Genomic DNA, 21,375 nt, shown 5'->3' with positions numbered 1-21,375 from the left:
AGGCGCCGAGATCCTAGATTTAAATCTACCTATTTGAGCTCATTCGGTCCACTCTGAACGCACCTCTAATTCTGGAAGCTAAACAAGGCCAACCCTGGTTTATTTCTCAGGTAGGAGGCCACAGGGAATACCAGGATTCCCTAACTAAGAAAGAATCTCACGTGTACCCCTTGATGCCACGGCTGCCTGTTAGAACTGGGAATACAGGGCCTGATGAACCTTCCTAGGTTCTTATCTAAAAAGAAGTAAATGCCTCCACACACAGAGAGGGAGACCCGTGCATGTGGCTTTGAGTAGGTTGGAAGCTTTGGGTCCCACAGTCTTTTGACATTTGAGTTCAGATTTATGAGACTGGGCATGAAATGAATATACAAATGGAGAAACCACTTAATGCATTAAATGGCAAGTCCAATGCAGAGAATTGATTTTCTCTTCAAATTGCTCTCCCGAACAGCCAAGCGCTCCTTCCTTCTCACCCCCCCCTTCAGGAACAAATGGGGGTCTTTACAGCGTGCCAACGGCCACTGCAACTGACAGTCTGTGGAAAGCCTGCCCCCCTCTCCCATTTAATCCAAATGATTAGTCAAGCGCAGCTGGATTTTTTCAGCATGACGCCATTGGCCGCGGACGAAAGAATGTCAGCAAGCAGGGACTGTCATACAGGCTGTCCTACAGCTTTTCAGGAATTGTTTCCGAGAAGGGAAGATGGCAGAAGAGGACTCAAACATAATCTTCCTAGGATTTTGTCCCCAGAATTACGGAAAGGAGGGTCCCATCCAGAGGTGTGCTCTCCTCTCTCTTTCTCTCTCTCCTGCCCATCAACTGGAGGTTGGTCAGGAATCCATGTTTTCAGCTCATCCAGAAAGCTCGTCTAAGATGGACCCATTCTAGGACTCAACCCCCCAGTAACCCAACGCTCATGAGAAAGGTGTAGGAGTGAATCCCAGTACAACCTAGACATGTCTACTCTGAGCTGTTCCACCAGTGTCAGGACAGGATTTATTCCCAAGTAATTGTGTATATGGGGTTGCAATGTTTAATGAAAGGTTCACCCAAACAACATCAAGAATCTCTCACGACAGGTATCCTTGGGTGCCCATATGTTTTTAATTCTATTCTTTTAATATTATGAGTTGCCTCGGGTCCCCTTATCGGGAGAGAAGCAGCCTGTAAATAAAGCTAACAAACAAATAAAGAGACCACAGGTCTCTCTGGCCCAGCACAGTCTGTACCACCCAACAGATTTCAGGCTTGTTTCTTTCCTGGCACACTTGGAAATCCCATGAATTGGATTTGGGGCCTTTTGTGCGTGGAGTATGTACTCCCATCAGTGCTTGCTCCATCACAGGTTGAATATTTCAGCATCGGTTACATAACCAGGTCAGGAAGAAGGCCATGGTTCTCCCCCCCCCCCACCCCCATACAGCAAATGGAAAGAGTGAGGCTGGAGAGAACCAGGGCCGCTTCAAGAGTTTTCCCAGGCGTGCAATTGCAGATTTGAGCGCACCCTCAGCACTGGCCCTCCTCTTCACAGGGCCCGGTCCCTCTTTTGTTACAGACATGCTGCCTCTATCTATTATGCACAGAGCCCTTTTCCAACACAGCATCATTGTATTGACTCTTTGCAGAGGCCCAGAATAATCCTCTGTATGCTGTGCGGCCAGTGTTTGTTTGTCAAGTTCTCTGTTTGGAGGTTCGTGCCTATGATTCATTATGTCCATTGATTCCGTTATCTCCCTGCACAAAAGGGCTATTTGAACTCAAGTGACATTCATGGAGATCCTAACAGAACACACTCTAGGATTCACACACTCCCTGAAAAAGTCTGTAAAGTTATACATCTGCATAGCGGCCACCCTTCCAGACCAACCCAGGGCACTTGCCTTAGCTTTTTCCTTATTTCATTCACTCACCTATCCATCAAATCAAAATCTCATTCACTCAATGACCTCTTTTTCAGCTATGTTTTATTTTTGCTTGTTCATCAAAAGCCTGTAGGCATCTTGAGGCTGATTATGCTTTTTGAAAAAAGAGAATCACTGATGTCACAACCACGCAAAGGAGTGATTACCGAAATGATAAACCAATCGTGAACCGTGAAAAACACCCCGTGTGCTTCCTTCTCACTTGCTGCATGATGGCCTTAAGAGGGGTCCTAAAGGGTAAGCCTTCGGGATGAGGCAGTGATCCTTCCATTGCAGAAAAGGATTACCTATTTAATGTAATCCACCCTATTAAAGTCAACCTGCATTATAATGCCCACATTTGAAAACATGTGGGTGTGGATGTGGAAAAAAAGCTGCTTGACTTAGATCTATTAAGCCACAGCAAAATTTGAATCCAGAACTCCTCAGTTAGTGCTATAACTGTTAGAGTTACTGAGATTTTTATCTTCACTCTCACACACAATTTTTTTTCTGAATGAAAGAATAGGGGACCCATGATCACCAACAAACATAAGAGACAGGAAAGCTTTGGAAGGCTTACTCAGTGGAGACCTTTTTGTTTTAAAAAAAAAAACACCATTTGTTTGTCAAGGCTACTCTGTTCTCAATGTGTGATCTGTTTAATGCTATAGTTCTACTATTTTGTTACAACCTTCCTTTTGCATTTTAAAAAAAAACTTCATTGTTACATAAGCCGCTTTGTTTAGGAACAGGAATTACCCTGTTTGTTGCATTTTAAGATCAATCATCATCTTCGAACTGAAGGGAGGAAAAGGTTCGCTGATACAAGCCACTCGTTTCCAAAGCTGCTCTGAAATCAAAATCCCCGTATTTATTACGCCAACAGAAAGCTGTCACCTTCTCACATGTAACAATTAAGATTATGCTCATAAGTGTCTACATGTTAAGACCTCCCTCCTTTACACCCACAAAATAAAAAGAGTATGTTACCAACTAGTTTCAATACACAGGAGTAATTAAATATGAGCTTATGGATAGTATCTGATACTCACAGACCAATGTCTGCCAATGTTTCGCCTGGCAGATCTGGGGACTTCTTGCTGCCTATTAAACACCTTCCCAACCTAATTCGTTTAGTGGCTATCGGTCACTTGCAAGTTTAAAGTTAGAGGTCTGGAGGGATCCTGAGAGAAGAGGACTTAAGACATGGAAGGGCAGCCATGAAGGAATTAGAGAATGTCCTCAAGTTTTAGGATGAGTCCCTGGAGACCAAGATCAAGATCATCCACCTTCTTGTATTCCTGATCACCATGCATGGGAGTGAAAGCTCAACAGTTAGGAAAAATTGACTGTAAAAAATGGGTTTGAAATAGGGTGCTGGAAGAGAGCTTTGTGGATAACCCGGATGGTCAGAAAGATGAATGAACAAGTGGGTCTTAAAGCAAATCAAGCCTGAATTATCTCCGGATGCAAAAACGTTGAAGCTGAGGCTGTCCTACACCGAACACATCATAAGAAGGCAGGATTCCCTGGAAAAGACACTAATGCTGGGGAAGGTGGAAGTCCGCAGGAAGACCAAATACAACAAGGACTGACTCCTTAAAGGAAGCGAGAGGCTTGATGTTGCAGGAGCTGAATTGAGGACAGGACACTTTGGAGAATAGGGTCACCATGAGTTGGAGGTGTCTTGATGGCACATAACCACAGAGAGAAACCAGAAATAATACTAATGGCAATAATGAGTAGGGCACTTCTTAGGGGTTTGTTGCCCACCCCCATGCTGAAGTATAATTCCCATGGTAACAGAATCGTCGTTCTATGTATGGAGGAAGCAACATTGGGAAAAGCCTACCTTACTCCATTCCTTATATAAAAATCTGCAATGCATTTTGAAAGACATGCTAAAGAAAAGGCATTATAAGCCTGAATGGCCTCCTGGGACAGGAAACCCTGTTCTGCAGCAACACCTAAACGGTGGAGAGTTAAATCTGATCTGACCGCGCAACTCTTTGAACTCATCAAAAGCTGTCAGCTGTTGCTTCGTTAATTGTATGCAAATACTGTGGTGGTGGAAAAAGGCTGCCAAGCCCACAACTATTAAGAAGCTTATCCTCTTTGCAAAAACAATGCCACAGCACACTTTGCAGGAAAGATTGGACCCACTGCTTGTGGGAAGAGAATCAGCAAAACTCAGCAAGATGGCAGAACCTCTAATTGGAATAGCCCTGGGCAGGTTTACTGAGCTTGCTAGAAACCCTACATCTGATTTTTTTTCCCCCTTCTTCTGTCTTCCAAGACAGAAAATGTACACCGGTAAGAACACAGCTTGGCACAAAAATTATGCCAGCTGCTTGTCACGTTCCTCTCCCAATACCTAAGTTGACAGTTCAGGGTGAGAAACTTAACTCAGATAGCTGCAAGGGGAGCAGGGAGCAACATCTGATGCCCAGCTTGGACCAAAAAGACTTTTCGAATTAAATCCCTGCCCAGCTCTCCAGCTCAGTGAGGGCTCTTGGGTCACTTGCTAGCAGGGCAGCTAATTAATGCTAAACCACGATTTAGTGCTACGTGTTCTGCACAGCTGAGACACAGCCCGTGCGAAACGTGTCCCCTGGGGAGGGGACATAAGGGAGAAACGTCGTTCGCCTCAGCAGATTTCCTGGTATGCCATTATATTTATATCACGAACTACGTTTAAAATAAACCCAAGTTTGTTAAGCAAGCCAGCAAAACAACCCAAAGTTTCTTATTCAGTTGTCCGGCAAAGGATCTGCATTTTCTTTTAAACCCGTGATTCTGCACCCAGTAAAAAGTACAGACTCATAACAAGAGAGTTTTTTGGGGGGGACCCCACCAGTCTCTATCTCACTGTGTTTCTGCAAATGCTGTCTGTGTTCCCATTCTGTCCTTTGCACTAGAACAAATGTATGCAGCACCATTCCAGAGCACCAACACCAGAAACAAAAAGCGCAAGAAGGACGCCAGTCTGTTTCACACGCCCCAAATTCTGTTTTCCCACAAGGGTTTCTGCTATTTTTTGGTGGTATCTATATTTTGAGGACTATAAAAGTTGGAGGGAAAGCAGCGATATGAAGAAATCTCCCTGAAGGGCTCATTCGTGATCAGTCAGTCTGCGATGACACCTTGAAGCAGCCTTTCATGAATATGTTTATCTCTGCAATGTTTTCACCCTCAGAACGAAACTGAAATGACTACTTTTTCCAATGAAGCTTCTGTGATTTATACAACATGCTTCTGTGCAAAACTAGTACCTTTTCCCTTCATGAATCAAAGCACAAACACACGGTTTGCACAAAAGGACTGGCTGACTGATCAAAAAGATATGAGCAACCCACCCAATGCTTCTGGATTTTTTTGGAAAAAAAAACACGATGCAGCCTAGTTCAGATGCGCCACTTCCAAACAAAAAAGAAATAACACACACACCTTAAAAAAAAGAGAATGTCTTTGTCCCTCTCTCTTGCCCTTGTACTTAGAAGGAAGATTTTGGCATTTTGCTTTGTTAGTTTCTTATTCTCAAACACAATATAATAAGTCAAGCACGGATATGTACTTCTGCAGGGAGGGACAATAAAAGGGAGACTGATATGGGAGCAGCAACATTGTCTTGTAAGAGGAGAGGTGCACAAGCATTCCCTCAAGCATTTGAGAGACATACAACATCCCTATTGAATTAAGCATATCTCCAACTTCAACCCAGTAAAACAAATCCTGAATTTAGAGAAGGTCGTTTACCCCCAAACCCCAACAGCATTCTGGCAGAGGGATTTTTGAGAGCTGCAGTTTGAAAAAACTCATTTATCTGAGTGCTGGTGGTGGTGGGGAGTAGCCCAGAGATCAAAATATTTAGAATCACATCCCTGAAATTCAAAGCTTTCAAAACAAACTCACTCATCTGACTAAAGCTGCAGCCATAAATACAATTACCAAAGGCAGTGGTTCTCAAACCTGGGGCCCCAAATATTGAATTACAATACCTATAAGCCCCAGGGAGCAGAGCCAGTGCCCAGGGCTTCTGGGAACTGCAGTCCACAAAAAGTCTGGGATTGCCAGTTTGGGACCCTTTGTAATAGAGAGCAACCCCCCCCCCCTTTGAAAACACCAGGGTTGCTGAAGGGCTCAAGGCATGGCTGTGGCCTTAAGCACACTGAACGGAGAGCAAGTCACGGTAGGACTTAATTCCAAGTTTAAGCAGGGAAAGGATTCAGTTAAAAGGATTTGGCTGGAAACAGGGAACCTTAAATGTCAAATCCGTGCATCCAAACATTTGACAGCAAGAATACCATTTCCCCCCCACTAGCCCAAGGGAGGGCAGGTGCTCAGAGTTGATTGCTCAAAGAGTAATAAGCTAAACCTGCCTCGCCTCTCTCCATCATCAGGGCCTGCAACTACCACAACAGCTGCAGCTGGGGGGGGGGCTTTCCTTTAGTCAGGGAGTCCAACAAAACATAAAAGTTAAAAGGGCCTGAGTAATCATTGTCAAAAAAGCTGCACACTCACCCCCACAAAGCAGCACATTAATTCTCCCTCTGCCAGTCAACGAGGCATGCTCGGGAACTTTGCACGGCTGTTGTATAACCAGCCATAGGTAAGGCTGCCCAGTCTCAAATCCCAATACACCCCCCACCCAAAATGCAATCCTCTGTGCTGCATCTTGACTGGGGAGAATTTGTTTGTTTAAAAACACCAACCCATTCTGGCGTTCCAGGTTCCTTTCCGGCAGTGGAAGGGGGCAGGTAGCCCTTGCCCAGGTTGCGAACCCATCAAAATGCAAACCAACCAGTTAGCTCAGCTCACACTAAACGTTTTACTGCCCAAAATGGATCATTTCTAAAAAAAACCTTGCCATTCCACAATTAAGCAAAAAAAAAGATTGGCTTTCAAAACCCTCCATTGTCTACACAAGAAAGATTCATTCTAACCTACATGTTCTCCATGTCTAAAACTCCACAAAGTGCACACATCCTTATCCTTTAACACACTCCATAATGAAAACAGAGTAAGACTGGTATGGGCCTAGGCAATTTGAGCTAGCAAGCAAAGCCTCTATCCTTCTGGCAGTAAATAAAAATGAGCCGAGTCTGTGTGCCCATTCCTTCTTTTCCACTCAACCAACTACCTCTTACTTCATTTAGACTAGAGGACATAAGACCTTAATAAACTTCATTTAAAAAAAAGCATTAATAAATGACTTTTCTGCCCATCATGTGCCCCAAGGCAATGTACATTGAAACACTGGATAAAGCCAGAAGAGAAGATAACTTTTTAAAAAGACAGGCTTTGGTGGGAAGAAGGACAATTAAAAGTCAAAGGTTACTGAATGCTACTTTAAAGGTTTGCCAGAGCAAGCCTTCTCTCAGGCCAACTCCAAAAGTTAAGATCGTCTCAAACTGCCAGCCAGCTACCACTGTTGGTTGTGGTCAGAACAAACTCTTTCCCTACTTTGGACACCATAAACAGCCTATGGGCAACATCTGGCAAAGCTGGTTTTCACTGAGAAAATTGCATTATTTCGTGACTAGGGACATGTGTAGCCCTCCAGACCTCTCTTTTCCTTCCCCCAGGTCAGGTTGAGAAGAAGTTGGGTGTCCGATTCCCTCAATTGTGCCTCCTTGATAGGGGCTGGACTTGATGGTCCAGAGGGTCCCTTCCAGCCCTGCGGAACTAAGGAAATCACTAAGGACCAACTAGCCAAAGCCCACTCAGTGAACTGAACGGCTCAGTGAGGCTTGACTTTAAATCTCAGGGGATTTCTGATTCTGGGCTCAGTTTTTCTCTGCCTGAAACAAGAGCCACCCCCCCCCCCAAAGGTTCAGCAGCTGGATAAATAAAGTGCAAAACCGCACACCACACTCTTAACCCAAATCAAAACCCACCTCCTTTCCATGAAGTGCACAAGCAAATAAGAAATGTGATACTGACTTTCCCCCCCGAGGTGCTGCCATTCACAGCCACACTGCCATGATCCAAGGAGGCTCCATTTTGCCTTGTAGGCCAAAGGTTGGCAAGAAGTCTGCCGCGTGAACTGCCAAAGCCTTTTCTTGAAGAGCCGTCTAGACAAGCAGCGCTCCCATCCAGTCCACGCTGGATTCCCCCTGCAAGATTCTTGGATAGACGAGTTCCCTTTTTCTCTGCTCAGACACGACAACAATTTGTGCGGGGACAGGAAAGTGCATGGGAGTTGGAAGAATCTGTGAGGAGAGGTGCGTAGCCCCTAAGCTCAGATGGAAACATCAAGGGCCTTGGAGGGCTGAAGTGGGTGGCGGCTGTAGGTCAACACACCTGAGGAGCACCCAGGTAAGGGAAGACTTGCCTAACTGCACTTTGGCCCTAGTGCAGGGAGAGACTGGTTACTGGTGGAGGCAGTGGTGGGATCTTTAACAAAACAAACAAACAGGCAAAATGCCCCTTTAATCAGCAACACAATAAAACAGGCATTGAACCGGAATGTGACATAAAGGAAGCAGCCAGTTAAGTACATACACAGGCAGCAATGCTTGGAAACTGGCCAGCCCTTATAGCTTACCACTTCTGCAAAAGGAAAGTAATCACAAAGGTGCGTTATCCCTCAAACAGAGAGCAGGTGAGGCACTGCTGCACCTGTGGTCCGGATTGTACCACTCCAGACTGCCAGCAAGTGTGGAGGAAGTGCGCCCTTTGGACATTCTTCCTCTCTGTCTGTCTGTCTGTCTGTCTGTCTCTCTTTAGCTATCTGCTCTTGCACACAAACAGTGACTAGACGACACAAAGGGAGATTATATGTCTAAACTAAAATGAGAAAACTGAGGCTGTAATACTTGGGTTTACAGCAAGAAGACATGACTTGTGTGAAAAGACAGTCAAGGCGAAAGGCAGCAAAAAGGGAAGGACACCAGATGCAACACAGATTTGACTCCATAAAGGAAGCAACAGCCTTGGCTTTGCAAGACCTGAGCAGCCCTGTCATTGACAAGGAGGTCCTTTTGGAGGTCACCATATCACAGAGTGGTTGTTCTCATTGGGAAGGGCAGGACAAAACAACACAGGACAAAACAACACAGACAAGTAGTACATCAGGCGCAACTCTTGTTCCAACATGCTAATGTGTTAGGAAAAATGATTTTTTTTTGTCTGAACGGGGAGGGCTTTCAAGAATGAATGAATGAAGAAGCACTCAGCAGGTAAGACTTTGACCTGAGTCAAACCTGGACAGTAGAGAAATTCAGCAAGCCTCCTCATCTGTGAGAACCAGACCTTACTTGAAAGGGGTGAAGGGGACTCACGGAGATAAACATTCCAAAGAACATCTTGAGGGTACGAACTGTTCCGCAGTGGAATGGAGCACCTCGAGATCTCTTTTGTGGGAGATGTTTCAACAGAGGTTGACTGACCTCAATCAGGGAAGCTTGAGCTGTGGATTTCCAACCCAGATAAAACTGCTGGACTAGATTGCCCTTTGGAATCCCTTCAAACTCTACAGATCTGTGGTTCTATCTTGTTCTAATCAAACTGGGTAGAATATGAATTTGCTGCAGTTGTTTGCAGTGAAGAGGAAGGGACCAGGATAACACACCATGCAGTTTTATGTTTCAAAAACAGTTTCTAGTGGATCTAAGCAACGAGGGAACCCTTTGCCCCAAGATTTAAATGGGAAAGAATCAAGTACAGGGTCACTGCAGTGCTGCCTATACACTGCTATTTCCTTGGAGAAATCACACTGCTTTGAAACCAAAGGATAGAAGGGCCCAGAAAACTGTTGCCGAAATCCTGTGGTCAGCCCAACCAAAACAGACTAGCTGATTCAGCTTGACGGATCCCACTGATCCAGTGAGTCTACTCCAATTGGGACTAGCAACCAGAGACAGGCCTGTATTGGGGTTTGGGAGGTGCGTTTCTGAAAACGCCTATGTTTTATCTTCCAGGGTTGCCCAAGCCCTTTATCAGCCACATGCCCCCCCCTCACGACATGCAATTTTTTCCATATTAGCTTGCAGACTGCATTATCTCTCTGTCCAGCCTGCTACCCCCCCCAACACACTTCTCCCGCCCAACTCTGCAATATGACTGATCTCATTTCCATAATAGGATTGTAACCATGGATGTCAGAAGTAGTGCAGAACCAGGGGGAGGGAGGGAAAGAGACAGCATTGTTAGATCATCAGTGAGGGAGGGCTTGGTTTAGCTCATGCGCCGCCTCGCCGCCTCCCCCCCTCCCGCATTATCCATATATTAGTGTTTATCAACAGAGGCATAAACATGAGGACAGCAAGTGTCAATGCTGAAAAAACAATGACCTAGGCAAATCAATTTTACAAAGGGAGATTTTTAAAAAAAATAAGCCTCTGGCAGGCGCTGGCAGCTGCCTTTGATAAATATGGGGGAGAGGAGCCTTTGAAATGGATTTCAAGATCCTATTTCTCAAGGGGTGGGGGGTGGAACTGCTTACAGCTAGAGCTAATATCCTTGTTTATATGGAAAGCCCTGCACAATTCTCTGGGCGCATTTTTAATTTATTTTCTTAGGTTAGCATTTCTCCTTGGGCAAATTAGGAGCAGGATCACAAGAAAGCTGTTTTGATTTCCTTTGGAAAATAAAAACAGCAAGCAGCCCTCCTCTTTAGGAAACTGGCCCTCTATTTAAACCTGGGGCCAAATCATTGTGGAAGCACACCTTAATCGTTGGGAAGTCACAGTTCCTGCCTGATTCAAAAGAAATTAAAAAGAAAGCCATTATGTTATGAAAGATTATTTTGTCTTGAATAAGTAAACAAAACAACAGATGCAAACTCTCTTTAAAAACTATCTTGGGCCAGGAAATCAAGTGTCAGGCAAATTAGCAGCATCACCAACATTACACAAGTGCAAGAGGAAGTGATACCTTTTTTAGACCACTAAAAGAGGTTAACAAACAGCAAACCTGGTGGGTCAAGTTCACCTCTGCAGGTCATGCACTGAGGACAGCACAGACCAATTACAAATATGAGCGTCCCAAAGGATCATGGCAGGTGATTGTGCCCCCACCCCAGCCTGCTTCTTGGAGCTAAGTTCAACAACTTTGAATGCAAATTCACCATCCTTATCCTTTGAAACATTGGTACGGCCCTATAACCTTCTACGCCGTTTATAAACATAACCAGATGCAACTGTTTCTTTTTAAAGGGAAGGGGAAAATAATTCCACTTGTAAGACTCTGAAAGGGAACTGTCCACACATGGAAAGGTAACTCACCTGATTTAAATCCTCGTCATTGAGTAAGTGCGACTCTCGAGGTTTAAAACAATTCTGGCATTTGCTCTTGTTAAAAATGTTAGCTTGAAATTTCCTGCAGGGATTATCTTTAGTAGACATGGTGTTGTCTATCCAGGAAAAAAAAAAGATGAGGATCCCAAAGAGAAAAGACCAAAAAAAAACTAGGCCTATTTCTTCCAACTTTTTGTCCAGTATTTTAAAACGGGAAGGAATTGTGGAAGGGGGAAGGGGGGGGAAATTCCCTAACACAAACAAACAGAGGCGAGTTTTTGTTCTTTGTATAAATATTTATCTACTTTTTTTTTAAAAAAAGGGGAGAGATACTTAAAAGCCACGAGTTGAAATTGACAAGGGCTCAATTGGGTTCATCTGCTTCCCAGGCCGCCATAAGCAATCCAAAGCAAACGCGGAACCGAAGTAGATTAACATCCCAGTTTTCCAGGACAAAACCGGAGGGTTGGGGGGAATAGTAGATGGGAAAAGGAGAGGGGGGGGGAACCCGGAGGTGGGGTTGAGAAGGAAAACGGAGTCTGTCCTGGAGCAGGTTGATGAGCCGGATTGCGACTAGCGGCGACAGCTCCTGGATTCGAATCTACCTCGATTCAAAGAAGGTTGTCAAAGATCCGTGTTGGGGGAGGAATTCCAGCTGTCAAGGCAGGTTGGCTTGGAGTGGGAGAAGAACCTGGCCCTGCAAATGCCAAGAGCGCACAGCGGCCCGCACTCCTCTCGGGAAGGAAAAGAAAAACAAAACGAGGAGGGGAACAAACCCTCCCAACGCGATTTTGAAAGAAGATAAAACCTCTCGCCCTCGGCGGAGTCGGGTCTCTTCTTTCCCCGCGTCAACGTCCTCCGAAGGCACAATGTTCACGCCAGCCTCCCAAATCCGCCTTCCGGCCGCTCTTCCTCGATCGCGCCGGCCCGGGCTGCCCGAGGAGATCCGCGCCACCCATGCCTCTTCAGCGCATTATTCAGATAATCCAGATTCTAATTCGGTCTCCGTTGCGCTAAAATCTAGTGCGCCCCCTCCCCTCCCGCTCTTTTTTTTTTGCAGGGAAAGCTAACCCGACGGAGGGAAAGCAGAGCCCTCGCCTTAGGCCAAAGGAGCAATGCAACTTCTCTCTAGCGCCGCCGCCGCCGCCGCCGAAGGGGGTGGGAGGAGGAGACGAGGGCGCAATCCTGCCCCAGCTCAGCCCCGCTCCCGAGCAGCTACAAAGCTTCGCCGTTCCACGCACAGGCCCCGTTTGCACCTCCAGCCGCCTCCTCCTCCTCTGCTTAGGCCGCCCATCCAAACTGGGGCGGGGGGAGGAAGAAGAAGAAGAAGGGGGGGGGACCGCCTTGGTTTCTCTGCCTCCTTTCCCCGCCCCTCCCCGTCTCGCTTTCCTTTTAATTATTTCCCCGGATTTACTGCATGCGAGGATGCCCTCCTTATGCGAAACCTCCCCACTCGTTTATCGACCCTCCACCCGACCCCCTTCCCTTCTTTTGCATCAAATATTTGTCCAGAAGAGAAAAGAATGGAAAAATTAAAAAAAGAGTGCCAGGCAAATCTGGGGCGGGCGGGCGGGTGGGGGGGGGACCTCACGCGCTTTCCAGGCTTTGGGGAGGGGGCAAGAGAGAGGGTGGGGTAAAGGGGAGGAGGAGGAGGAGGAGGCGGAGCGCCGGGATTGGCACTCTCTTGACTGCTTGGTTGTTTCCACCCCCACCCCCCCATCCTCCGTGCTCTTTGTAAAACTGATTGGCGCAAGAGCCAATCGCAGGTGGGCTTGTCTGCTAACAAAAGAAAGGCCGGCCCAATGCAGAGGGAAGGGAGGGCTTTTTTCGCCCGACGTGATCATGCAAAACTGGGGGCCGGGGTGGGGGGTGGGTAGGTGGGATGAGAAATTGGAGGGTGTTGTGGTTTTTTTTAATTGGTTCGGGCTTGGTTGACATGCGCGCCTGGCAGAGCATCTATGGAGGGAAGCAGTTGCGCTGCAGCTAGCTGGCTACCCATGCGTTTATTTCTGCTTGCTAAGCTGGAAAGGCTCTCCTGGATTTTATAAAAACCAGCGTGGGGGGGGTGGGGTTCGGGGTCGGAGGCAGGCGCCGGTGGCCAAACGCGCCGCCCTCCCCAAGCGGCCGCGCGCCTTTCCTCGCCCCTTTTTGGCGCAAACCCCATTGCCCCAAAGAGGCTTGCCCCGCGCAGTTAAATTTGCACACCCAGCAAACAAACGCTGGCTGGTGGGAGGGAGTGAAGCACGACACTGTTCAGAAATAGAGGAGTTTCGTATCTCCTTAACCCCTTCCTGGAAAAGGAAAAATACTAGGGGTTGGAGGAGAGCGCCTTGCATAGAAAAATCAAGAAACCTATTAAGGCACCGGAAGGCGGAAAGGCTTCCAGTCGTTGCAGGAAGTGGATCTTTCATAAATGGGTTTGCCCGCAAGCGTCCTTGGCTAAAATAATCTCTCCTACCCTTCCAGGTGTTGGGCAGGTAAGAGGAAGACGTGTCGGAGGAGAAACCCGAGGTTTCAGGCCCTCTTTTCTAAGAATCTTTGTCCCAGGACTTGGCTTCACTCCCATCAGCTGGAGAAAGCAAGGGCCCCCCAGTCAGTTACTTGTTCTAGGTCATGACTTTCTTCCATGAACAGGACTCAAGGTGGATTAAGTGTTAAAAGAGGGAGAAATGCCGTTCAAAGATAAAAAGGATAAAAACATAAAAGGTCTAAATGTGCAATGTAAATATACATCTGGGGAAAAAAAATACAAGTACCCAAGATTTATGAAACGCCATCCTTAAAGTCTGCAATGTTACACAAGGTGAACACTTAAGTGTGGTAGCACTAAATAGGGCTTACTACTGAGTAGAAAGGTCTAGGATTGCATTGTTGAGAAAATATCTGGGTCATTGCATCTGGTAGGATTATAGCCTACTAAGGTTTATTCTTATTCTTAAAATGCTGTGCTTCCTGCAGTGTGGAAAATATTTGGATGCACTGGTTGTTTGTGGGTATGATTCTTTTCATTTCAAGCAGAGAATTAAGCAAGAAGTGAAACTACTAATGCTGTACTTTCAATAATGTGCTTCCATGCTCACTCCGAATTAAATCGCTCCAAGATAAATTTTTGGAGTATAAGTTTACTTTATGTGGTCATGGTTGGTTTGTCTACCTTCAGTGGCAGCTTTTCCCAACATTGAGCTACAGACCCCATCCTTGGGTCACCAGAGGTTCCTGGACTACAACTCTGACATCTTCCCCACTCGCTGTGCTGGCCAGGGTTTCTGGGAGTTGCAGTCCAAGAATCTCTGGGGACCCAAGGCTGGGAACCACTGTTCTAAATGGTTGAGATCAGGACACATGGATTTGTGCCCTCTTGGTCCTCCATTTCTTCCATGGCTCCACTCCATTCACCATCTTCTAAGGATAGTGGCCCTGGCAGAATGCCAGAATTTGGACAAGGTTGCAACCTGAAATGATGCTCCCTTTGCCCAGTAACTTGTCTTGGCTCATTAACCGCTCAGGCTTCTCAGCCTTAAAAGTCCAAGGTGCCTTACAGTAGGAAGTAAACCAGAGGCCACTAAAAAAAAAGAAAAGAAAAAAGAAAGAAAAAAATGCAACTGGGATGGCCACACCCTGCCCTGTGTTTGCTCTTCACCATTATAATCCCCTCCTACCTCTTAACATTATAAACTCCTCAGCCTGGAGCCTTTTGTTTGCTTACTGGATTCTTTTAAGGTTGTGGCAAAACACCAAGTTCCACCCAATGTTTAATTTTTCAAAGAATACATAATTCTCTCTCTTACACACACAAAGTAGCTTTTCTCCTGGAGGGCTGTACCCATAAATCCAGGTCTATGTGGGCTAGTGGTGTTTATTCAGTAGAGAAACGGGATGACACTTTGGTGCAGTACCAGAGGTGGGGTTTTTCTTTTCTTTTTTTCATTTATAACCTCTAACGTTTTACAGATTATATGACTGTGCAAAGAGTGAGTAAAATGTAACCCTCCAGATGCTGAACTGCACAGGACTAACCCAGAGAGTAGCAGACTAACGTCTGGATGCCCTGCCTTTCTAAACACCATTTCATTCTCTCCATCTCTTCCAGTTTCACACTTTAAGATACAGTATTCACTACTGGCTATCTGTTACATTCTCACATTCAGCAATAATGTATCATTTCCTAATTTGAAAGCCAAGGTGATGGTTTGTTATGAAGATGGGGGGGGGGAAGACCCAACAATGTGGATTAAGTGGCTTACAATGTGGCAAAGTGAGTACAGCATGACTAAAATAACATTTTAAAACAATGAAGTTCAATATAAACACATTCCCAGAGCTGCTTTGACTTCGGGACATAAACACATAAATTAGAAGGGTTTAGAGAAGACAGGGTGAAAAGTTGGACTGGTTCATCTTTAGAAAGCCAGAAGCGATAGATGGATATGATCTTGCCATAACTAGGGAACTGGCATGACTAACTAGACGACTGTACAGTAATTGTCTTTCAGGCGACGTGAAAATATACCTGTTGTTAGTCTAATGTGTTCTTATGGCGTTTGGCGAGCCAGGGAAGCTTTGCTTGGAGGAGACCATAATCCACAGACAATAATACTGTATGTCCAGTTCCCTGTCTTGTTTCTTTAGTTGGGCTTCTAGTGGACACAACTGGAGGTGTCAGTACCAATGGGCACAGGACCAGGTGCCAATATGGTCGTTATTTCAGTGCTGCTGTTCACACGGGCGTTCAACGCATGGGGAAATCGAGGACGGGTTTCCAGTCCTTCCGTTCAGTTCCACTTTCGTTCTACTCAAGCTGTTAAACGGTTTCAAAGCACACAGGATTCTTTTCCACACCTTCCGGGACATCCCTTGTATTTCCTGGGGGGGGGTGGGTCTCATCCAGGTACTAACCAAGCTTAACATGGCTTAGTTTCCAAACAACAGAGAAGAGCGAGCATGTTCATCAAGGTGGGATGATGAGATGAAGTCTGAGCAAGCTGTGTTTCGACAGACTGCAGGGGTGGAAAGAGAGCTCAAGGGAAGCAGCTTTGGGTTTCCGGGTCACAGGCCTTGGCCTGAGCTGGTTCCATGGAGTCGCGGCCCAGCAAAGAATCAAGCTCTGGCTGGTCAACGTTAGTCTACTGAGGCTAGTACTGTCTTTTTATTGACATTTATACGTGAACCCAAGGCAGTACATTCAGTTCTCCTTTTCTTCTTCCTCCTCCTCCTCCTCCTCCTCCTCCTCCTTGCACCCTCACCAATAAGATGGCCATGTGCAGGGTACTGGAGTCCCCAGATATTGAGAGACATGCAGGGCCTTGGTGAGTGTGACGCTCTCGAGTTTCTCTGTTGTTACCAGCGTCCTCTCTCGGGTGAGGTCAGCTCTCCAAGTGGTTTAGAGTGACCATAAAGGAATGGGTATCATAGTTCCTTCATGTGATGCAGGAAGGCACCTTATCTATCTTCATTCCCTGTCTGCTGGTGCAGATGATGATGATAGAACTGCACAGCTGGAAGGGACCCTAGATGTCAAGTCTTGCTGCAGTGCATGAAATTGGGTAGGCTGGGAGAAGGTCTGGAATAAGTCTTCTTTCCACAAAACCTCCCCTGGGATTTGTCTCAGTCTGGTGCATTTTGGAACTACCCAGCTTCATTGGGCTTGTCACAACGTCACTGTGAGGCCAAAAATTGAAGCTGCTGGAAATGTCTCTTGTTGTCTTCTCTCCACCTCTTCTTGATGCATCTGCTCAATCCAATCCAACACATGAAAGTCTTCAGTCATACGCCTAAGAGCAATGACCTAAGGGGAGATGACACCTGATGGCATTAACAAGACGGCTAAGCTAGACAGGAAGAAGAGGAGCACAACTGTCTGCAAGGAGACACCGACTGGCTTCTTACTCCATCCTGGCAGAAGGTGGTTGCTCTCTATCTTGCAGATGCATCTCGTTAAAGCCGCCACTGCCCTACTTGTTTGATGTGGAGCCCAGATCAGCTCTGGCTGGCCAGCCAGCCAACCTGTCTCCATATTGTCATAACGTTGATAAATAAATATGAATAGAATTGTGGTTTGTTTACAGCTCAGAAGGAGCTCTGTTGCATCAAAAGTGGCTTTGATCACCTCCACACAGTCTTTACCACCAGCGCCTGGTTCAGAGACGCGAAGTTTAATCTCCTGCACTGAAAGACAAATGAATCCACAGAAGAGCGAGACTCCTCCTTCCTCCAGTTCCTGAGACTGGAGCCAACATTTCTGCCAAAGACGGAAGCAAAGGCTGACTTCCGAAAGAAAAGAAGAAGCCAACGAGGAGAAGCGCCAAAAGCGAGGGATGGCAGGGCTGGGCAGGGGGTGCCTTTTGTTCTTCTGGACACATTTTGACAATCCATGAAGTTACACAGGGAGACAGGTGAACTCTTATAGCACTGAAATTAAACTTCTCATCAATCAGGCAACATATATTCTTGATGATTGCTTGGCGCTGAAAAACATTTGGGAAGAAGTCTATAACACTCTGTTTATAAACGCTTTTGTCCTCCAAAGTGAATCGAGGACAGTAAAATGCTAGAAGTGGGCTCAGCTTAGATGGCAGAAAGTGAGGAGGAATTAAAGAACCTCGTAATGAGGGTGAAGGAGGAGAGTGCTAAAAATGGTCTGAAGCTGAATGTCAATAAAATAAAATAAAAATCTAAGATCATGGCCACTGGTCCCATCACCTCCTGGCAATTCGAAGGGGAAGATATGGAGGCAGTGACAGATTTTACTTTCTTGGGCCCCATGATCACTGCAGATGGTGACAGCAGCCACGAAATTAAAAGAAGACTGCTTCTTGGGAGGAAAGTGATGACAAACCTAGAAGGCATCTTAAAAAGCAGAGACATTACCTTGCTGTAAAAGGTCTGCATCATCAAAGTTATGGTTTTTCCTCTCGTGATGTATGGAAGTGAGAGCTGGACCATAAAGAAGGCTGACTGCTGAAGAATTGATGCTTTTGAATTGTGGTGCTGGAGGAGGCTCTTGAGAGTCCCCTGGACTGCAAGGAAATCAAACCTATTGATTCGAAAGGAAATCAACCCTGAGTGCTCACTGGAAGGACACATCCTGAAGATGAGGCTCCCATACTTTGACCATCTCATGAGAAGAGAAGACTCCCTGGAAAAGATGCTGATGTTGGGAAAGAGCGAAGGCAAGAGGAGAAGGGGACGACAGAGGACGAGACGGTTGGACAGTGTCATTGAAGCGACCGGCATGAATTTGAGCAAACTCCGGGAGGCCGTGGAAGACAGGAGGGCCTGGCGTGCTCTGGTCCATGGGGTCACAAAGTCGGACACGACTTAAAAACTAAACAACAACAACAAGATGTCTTACAACTCATGGTACCAAATATAACCTGAAAGTTAATTTTACTCTTGTGTGTGTGTGTGTGTATGTACATATAGGCATTTAGGTATAGATGCAATTGGTAGACAACAATTTGCTTTTGGATTACTGATGCTTGCCCCATCTCCTGCTGTTCTTTTGGGATGGGTGGGGCTGTCATAGCTGTGGAAACTCCCACTGAAAGGAAATTCTGAGCTTTATACTCTTGTATGTAGTGGTTCCCCAGTTGCTTGAACACAGCCAGGGAGGTGTAGTGGTTAGAGCCCTGAACTAGGACTCCAAGAGACTTAAGTTCAAATCTGTTATTCACTATGAACCCCAGTAGGAGACCTTGGTCCAGTTGCCATCTCTTGGACTCGCCTACCTCACCATTTGTTGTGAGAGTACAATGGGAAGGAGGAGAACCAGGAACATTACCTAGAGCTCAATGGAGGGAAGGTAAGATAGAAATGTTAAACAAACCAGCGTTCTAATTTCCAGGCAACAACACTGAAATGTCAGTCTGAATGCTTGCTTTATGAGAAGGAAAATATATAGGGCAGCAGTAGTCTTACTTAGTAATTTCCTATGTGCCTTCATGAGCTTACAAGGTGTGTGTGTACATGGGGGTGGGACCTTTTATCCACTCTGTCAACAACCATCTCCATCCCTCTTTGGGACAACAGCTTCCTATGGTTCCTACTATATTCTCCATTTCTCAGAGTTTATCACAGTAATGTGTATACATATACTGTACACAAATTCATGCCATGTGGCTAGGATAGCTTGCGTTGCTCTCCTTATTGATAGAGATCCTACACACACCTGCTTAAAAGCAACTCCCACTGAAATGATTTTACTTACATTTATAAACTTATATATATATATATATAAAGTATTTTAAACAGCTTCCATGGCTTCTGAGTAAACATGAACAGGATGACCCTGCAGTACGCCTAAAAGGGAGAGAAGACACCACGGTTGGGGGGTGGGGGGGGAGGCAAGAAGATCCCACTGTGGGTCTTATGAGTGGAGTTGTTTTTACAGATGTCACTGTCCGGTGCACCAATGAAAATGGAAAATAAACCTGGCAAAACATGAGGGGATGAGATGCCTCTTACCCTGAACGAGCACCATCCATTCTCTGCACTAAGCATGGTGTGTTTCATGCCTGGACATCTGTGGCTCTCATTCAGACCCCAGTGCTGAAAGCAGCGGTTTTATTTGCTGGTGGAAGTCTGAAAAAGAAAAAAAGAAAAAAGAGTGGTAAAGCAGGAAACCTAAAAGGAGCCTGGTCTGTGATCTGCCGCTCTTTTCTAGTCCAGGAGTGGACAAACATCAGGCCTGCAATATCTGTTTTAAAATGGTATTCCTGCTCCTAAGTCCATCATTTGGCACTGGATGAAAAATGGCAGCTTGGACAACACAGCCAGTTAGCTACTATTCCATCCCATAAACTATGTCAGGATTACTGTCATGAAGGACAAAAAAAAAAAAAGCCACACCAACCCCTATGCCACAGTTACTATAAATCATTTACTTTAGATTAGGTATTCTCCCAATCTAGTGGGGAGGGAGTATTTTTTTATTGTTGTGTCGCCTTTATACAACCAGAAGTCTGAAACCTTTGCCTATACATTGCAAACCATCTAGAAATCCGTCAGGAGACGGCTGATTTACCTCCTGCCTGCCTCCGCTCTAGTCTATTTCAGTTCAGCTGAGTCACAAACCAGGCTGGCTCCAAAGCGGGTGATTCATCCGAATCAGTGGCATCCAAGAAATGAAGTTGTATGTTTGGAAGCAAGAGTCGATGCACTGTCTCTTTAACCCGGCAAAACCTTTGCAGCATTTGCTCTTTGGACACTGCTGTGAGCCTGGATCAGGTCTCCTCAACCTGGCGCCCTCTGGTGTGCCCAGTTGCTACTTCCATCGTTCTTAGTCCACATCGCCAGCGTGCTGCAGTCACCACCCCTGGAGAGCATGGGGTTGACCTACACACCAGCCTCCTCGTGCCTTAACTCTGCTAATGATGATGGAAAAAGACTGAAATATAACATAGTGCAGTGTCTCCGACAGGTAGGAAAAAATAGCAGTCAGGATTGTGCTCCTCAGGCAGGAATTAGTCAGGAATACTGTACTTTTGTTCAGAGGCTGGCCTCTCGTCTGTCCTCCCCTACGGTCCTTCCCTGTTTTTTTTTTTTTTTTGTAGGCGAGACCTCAGGAGGTCCATTTCGCCCCCCCACAAACTGCTCCACCTGCTCCCAAGTGCCTGGGTGCCATAATAAAATTGGCGAGGTTTCGGAGCTTGCTGACATGATGCACAAAACCTCGTGTAACCTCCAAGGTTGGAACAGCCCTGTTTCCTGGACCTTGAAATGTGGACCTTTCTCTTTTCTTCAGAATAGGAACTGTTGCCGTTTACTCAAGCTCTGCAGGAGCAGCAGCTGTCCCTGGAGGCAGGATGAAAAGAATCTTTCCCATCAGTCGCTACCGGATCCTTCTTGTGACGGTACGGGCCAGGAAGTGAACCAAGGCCACGCCATATACAAAGAAAGTGTTCCGCCTTGGACACCCCCTTGGTTAGACCAGCTTCTGGTTAGACTTTGGTTAGGAAAACCACAGTGGGGGACAGAAGCATTTTAGCTGTTTTCCTGACAGAAACTCCATACTCAGCACATCAGATGACTTCTCTCCAGTCATCCTCCAAAGCTGTATTTCATCTTTTAACATGTTGGAATATGTAACTATTCCACCTGATATTCCTTTATTTTCCTCTGTTATATATACATGGTTTGGCAAGGACCTGGCCCCCTGAAATGTGTCAAATTAAATCATCCAAACAAATAAGTAAACCACCAATCAACTTCTGTATAACATGTTGCTTGGC

The 21,375-nt window shown here is 45.9% G+C and overlaps 1 protein-coding gene across 10 annotated transcripts in view; it reads right to left on the bottom strand.

Moving 5' to 3' along the window:
• The window catches only part of MPRIP (myosin phosphatase Rho interacting protein), a 109,088-nt gene extending 97,043 nt beyond the window's left edge, over positions 1 to 12,045 (bottom strand). For all 10 annotated transcript variants that reach the window (XM_078381284.1, XM_078381283.1, XM_078381288.1 and 7 more), the window contains exon 1: positions 11,135 to 12,045. In XM_078381284.1, the coding sequence (XP_078237410.1) occupies positions 11,135 to 11,254 (120 nt within the window). In that variant the 5' untranslated portion in view covers positions 11,255 to 12,045. The remainder of the gene's footprint in view (positions 1 to 11,134) is intronic.
• Between the last annotated feature and the right edge of the window lie 9,330 nt (positions 12,046 to 21,375).

Source organism: Pogona vitticeps, chromosome 13 (assembly GCF_051106095.1).
Source record: "Pogona vitticeps strain Pit_001003342236 chromosome 13, PviZW2.1, whole genome shotgun sequence".
Taxonomy (NCBI): domain Eukaryota; kingdom Metazoa; phylum Chordata; class Lepidosauria; order Squamata; family Agamidae; genus Pogona; species Pogona vitticeps.
This window is presented reverse-complemented; position numbering and strand designations above follow the sequence as displayed.